The 5,320-nt window shown below is 49.4% G+C and overlaps 1 protein-coding gene across 1 annotated transcript in view; it reads right to left on the minus strand.

Moving 5' to 3' along the window:
* Nphp4 (nephrocystin 4) overlaps window positions 1-4,809 on the minus strand; it is a 53,400-nt gene extending 48,591 nt beyond the window's left edge. The window contains exons 1-2 of the mRNA XM_005353757.2: window positions 4,625-4,809; window positions 76-228 (exon numbers count right to left, since the gene is read on the minus strand). Coding sequence (XP_005353814.2) covers window positions 76-228; window positions 4,625-4,759 — 288 coding nt within the window. The 5' untranslated portion in view covers window positions 4,760-4,809. The remainder of the gene's footprint in view (window positions 1-75; window positions 229-4,624) is intronic.
* Between the last annotated feature and the right edge of the window lie 511 nt (window positions 4,810-5,320).

Below are 5,320 nucleotides of genomic sequence, written 5' to 3' on the forward strand. Positions count from 1 at the left end.
ACTGTCTGGGCTGCACAACCCAGCACACCTTACCCTACCATAACGCAGGCCCTGCCCACGGTCACCAGAACCCACCTCGTTGAAGATGATCCTGGGTGGCTGCCTGGACAGTTGATTGGTGGGCTTCACCACGGTTTTCCATGTCCTCCCAAAGAAGTGTCTGTAGGTGACATCGAAGAGAGACACTCGCAGGTGGCATTCAAGCTCCGACAACATGTCCAGGATTCCCTAGGAGACACCAGAAAAGGGGTCCTGAGAGCCACCCAGAGCCACTCTGGGGACCCTCGGGAGGGCTCCGGGCCTACCCCATATTCAACTACAGAAAGCTCAGTTTCCTCTTGGAGACTGCCTCTCTCCACAGTACCTGGTCTTGGTGGAGTTATACACCATGACATCCAGCCTGCTCTGGCCAATCAGAACTCTGAAATGCCCTCGGATGGCATAAACGTAAAACACATCCAAAGGACACCAGAGGCCAGGTCATGTCAGTCAGACGCAGACCTGGGGCTGCTGACAGCCATTCTGTTAGCAGACGGGACCAAGAGATGAAGGATACTAGTCCAGGTTGTCCCACACGCTCACGTGGGAGCGTGGCTCAGACCACACCCGGGCTGATTCTGTGCAGTGTCTGTCACGTTGCTTAATAAACTCCTCTGGCCTAAGCCATCTGGGATGGATTTCACCATTCTGTGCAGCCATGCTAAGTCCATCCTGACAAAAATGGAAGCTAAATCAACTGGTCAGAATTATTCTGGGGTGTCAGTATAAGGAAATCAGACCTCTGGTCTGTGAGAAACCGTGCCTACAAGCCCAGAGAAAGCAAGGTCTTTCCCACAGCCTTCTGCCCGCTGCTCCTGTTTCAACCTCCAGTCCCTTTGTTACCGCCAAGGCTACAGTTTTCAGGCGACAGAGGCCTCTGCTTTGCTCTCGTCCATTCGGCCAGCAAACTTTCCCTTACGCCCTGCTGTTTCTGTGTGTCGGGTGCACAACAGGAACACATCAGGGACAAAGGAAGAAAATGCCTGAGATTCCCATAAAGGAAAGCCTAGCCAGGCCAGTCAGGAAAGGGGTTCCCAGAAGACAGCATCTGGGCTGAGAGCTAAGAGACCATGGGGACATGGAGACCTCGGCACCTGGGGACAGGGACCTAGCAGAGGGTGCAGTACAAGGCCAGGTTTTGGGCCAAAAGAGGTCCTGGGATTCTTGGGGACTAGAAATAGGTGTTATTTTCCCCTAAACTAATGCATTTTCTTGTTTTGTGTATCCTTGCTTGAATCTCTGGCATCTGGACAGTCCCGACTAGCGATGCCCTACACAGGCCAGTTCTGAGATGGCCACTGCCTTGCCTCTGAGAATATTTCTGATGGGCAAACCTACCAGAACAGAACCCTGACCACCCCTGAATGCTCTCCTCAACCCTCACACAGAACCTGCCCATCCCAGGACGAAGACCCAGAAAACTGGACAGTCTCTGTGCCTACAGTGACACAGCTGGCCAGTCTTCAGTGGCTTAGCCAGCCCAGGATGGTGGAGCAGGGCAGGTCGGAGTGGGGCAGCACCACAGCCCTCTGCCTGCGGCCTTCCCTCCAGCTCTTGCCTCCACCCTCCTCTCCACATCTGCCCGGCCACTGTCCCCACTCCCCACTGCATGCCTCCCTGACCACAGCCATCCCTCCTTCTCGGCCCTGCCTTGCATCTCCAGGGGACTGTCCAGGACTCTGGTCCCAGCTGGAACGGGAGCTCAGCTCCACTCCATCCTCAGGATCCCACCAGACTTCACACACACAGGAGCTCAGTTCCGCTCAGATATTTCCCATTCTTCCCATGGGTTTTCCTTGAGATTCCTAAGGGGGGAGCACTGGTTTCAAACCTTTCTTCTCTGACAGAGTTGTGCAGAGCCGTTCATGCACAACAAGTTGTGCAGAGATCCATGATGGGCGCCATTGGCTACTGCCCGCACATGTTTCTGTCCACCATTGCTCAGTCTGAGATATTTTCCAGCTTCCCTGTGAACTCTCCTCTGACCCACATGTTATCTGACAGTGTGATAATTTCCAGCTATTTAAGGATTTTCTGGGTTGACTGTGATGGGTTCACAGCTCCAAACCACAGCAGGCAGAAACACACTCCCTGTGATGTTTTCCCATGCTCCACACCAGGGGCCATCACGCAGATGCACCATGAGCTGCAGGAGGGCCTTGGAGGCTGGGCCTTTCTCTCACCCATGTGCCCGTGTCTCTGTAGTGTCCAGGTCTTAACTGTAGTACAACACAGAGGCCTGTGCATCCTCTTCAGTGACCTTCTAGCCTGAGTGCCTGGGGTCCTAGCACAGGTGCACTCGGGCCTGGGAGCTCCCTGGTCACCACCTATGGCATGCACCCCTCACCTCATCTCTGGCACTTCCCTGCACCCTACACTCCATCAGACACTAACTACCATGTATACTGGTATATTATTTGTGTTTTAATAAATAAAGCTTGCCTGAAAGTCAGTGCAAAGCAGCCACACTGGTCAGTCATACAGGCCAGGTTGTGATGGTACACACCTTTAATCCAGCCCTAGAGAGGAATATAAGACGGGAGGAAACAGCTCTCAGACACAGTCTCATTCTGAGATTTCTGGAGACGGGATCACCTACTTTCAGTCTGAAGTAGGGGTAAGAGCCTGTGGCTGGCTGTTTTGCTTTTCTGATCTTCAAGTTGAACCCCAATATCTGTCTCTGTGTTTTTATTATTTGTGCAACAACCACAGGCATTGTTTCCCTATAAAGACATGGTTTACCTTTCCCCACTGACTCCCAGCTTATATACGTCTTTACATATAAATACGTTATGCTGTAAACAATGCAAATATAACCTTAAATGTTAACCTTTGACATAACTTTGAAGCAGGAATTCCATTCACTAGAATTATATATATATATATATATATGCATGTATATATATACATGTATAATTATAATTAAATATATATATTAAAAATGTAAATACAGTCAGGCATGGTGGCTTAAGTCTGTAATCCCTCAAATTAAATAAATATTCAAGAGGTTAAAGCAGGAGAATCTTAAGTTTGAGGCTAGCCTGGGCTACATAGTAAGACTTTGCCTCAAAAAAGAATGAGAATCAGGCACGGTGATGCATGCCTTAATCCTAGTACCTGGGAGGCAGAGGCAGGCAGATCTCTGTGTTCAAGGCCAGGCTGGTCCACAGAGTGAGTGACAGGGCAGTTGGGGCTGCACGGTGAGATTCTGACACAAAATTAAAGAATTTTTTAAAAAAATCCTCATGTAATATGAACAATCTCTAAGACATGTTGTTTCTAGAATCACTTTTAAAACAAGGTACAGAATATATATATATATATATATATATATATATATATATATATATCCTCCATTTATACTTAAAGGAGGACAATGAGCCAGGTGTGGCAGAGTGCACCTGTGTCTCAACGTTCAAAAACCTGAGGTAAGAGATCTGGTGTTTGAGGTCATTCTGGGCTACACAGTGAGACCCAGTCTCGATGATGATGATGATGATGATGATGATGATGATGATGATGATGATGATGATGATGATAACAATAAGGGACCAGCCAGGCAGTGGTGGCACACACATTTAATCCCAGCATTCCGGAGGCAGAGGCAGGTGGATCTCTGTAGGTTCAAGGCCAGCCTGGTCTACAGAGTGAGATTCAAGACAGCCAGGGCTACTCAGAGAAACACCATCTCGAATAATCAAAATAATAATAGTAATAACAATAATAACAGAAGTCAGAGAGTTGACTCAGTGGTTAAGAGCGCTTAGTGCTCTTACAGAGGCTTAGCAACCACACCAGGTGGCTCTCAACTGCCCATAACTCCAGTTCCAGAGATCTGATGTCCTCTTCTGGCCTCCAAAGTCACTGCCACACAATGGTACATATAAACTCATACAGACACACATACATAAAAACAAAAAATATATTTATTACATTGCTTAGACTTTATGAAGTGCTGTACAGAAGCCAGACAATTCTGATGGCATCTGAGACAGGACATTGTTGATAATTCACTGTCTTTGTGTGTCTTCTCAATTTCAAACTCCATAAATCACTTTTCTCAAACCAAGAAAGGATGTGGCTTTCCTTCCTGAAACTCCTATCAAGGAGAAGGCTGTCAATTTTCAGATAGGGCAGCGGGAGCCTGCCCTGGTAGGGAGCAGTCCATGGCCAATGGGAGATAAGAAGCGCCAAGCAGCTGCCTTCCCTCTCGTAGGTTCTGCTCGGCCTCTGTGAGATGAGGGTGATGCTGGAGCCCCCTCACAGGACTGAGGGGGAGTCAACCAGCATGAAGAGCGTGCTAATAGATACAGCTGTGGCATGGCAGACACCTTGGCTCAGAAACACCCCACAAGTCAGCCTACCTGGGAGTCAACACTGTGGCACTGCTGGGTAGAAATGCTGACCCAAGGCCCCCGGTACCGAACACGTGGCCGATTCCCATGTTCTGTGTCATTTGAGGACTACCAAGTCCAAGGTAAATAGGCACAGCCGTGAGACCCAAGGAGATCGGTGAAAATCAATGCTAACTGGAAGCCTCACCCCAGACAACAGCATTTGACGATCAATGGGAAACTCTCATTACCTGTTTAATTAGTGGCCCATCAAGCCACTTCAGGACACACTGGAATGCTGTGGACTCCTTCCCGAGCTGCCGTGCTCTCTGTGGGTGAGGAGGGACAAGCGTGTTTTGGGCAAAGGCTCTGTGCCAGTCATCCATGCTGCGTGTTCAACCTCACTTGGGCATCCAGGACTCCCTGCACCATCTGTAGTGAAATGAAGGCATCAATTAGCCACCCAGTGCACACCTGACTCAACCGGAAGAGCCTCCACCCCTAGAACCCCACACGTGGCAGCCTTGTCCTGCAAACCCCAATGCAGCAGCTGCATTGCCAACTTGAACCAACACTGCCAAGGAAATATGCCAATCAGACACAACTACTGTGGGCTCAGTGACTGGTATAAACGGGGACATGCAGGGCTACTGTGAACAGCCACACAGGTTAAGCACTGTACGAGGATGCCAAGAGCGAGTAGCAGATGAAGTCCAAGCGCTACAACGTCCTGGGAGCATGAGCTAATGGGAGCCAGTGAGGTGCCAATCTCCGTCTCTGCAGGTTCTGCACAGAGGGAACTATGGGCTTGGGAACAGACATTGCCAAAGGCAACTTGGGAGCAGGTACCTTGAAGCAGGCATAGAAACAAAGGACAGAACGAGCAGGAGGCAGAGCCAATGAGGCTGAATGTCATCTCTAGAACCCTGAGGTCAGTCGCCCAGAAG

The sequence above is a fragment of the Microtus ochrogaster genome, chromosome 10 (genome assembly GCF_000317375.1).
Source record: "Microtus ochrogaster isolate Prairie Vole_2 chromosome 10, MicOch1.0, whole genome shotgun sequence".
NCBI lineage: Eukaryota > Metazoa > Chordata > Mammalia > Rodentia > Cricetidae > Microtus > Microtus ochrogaster.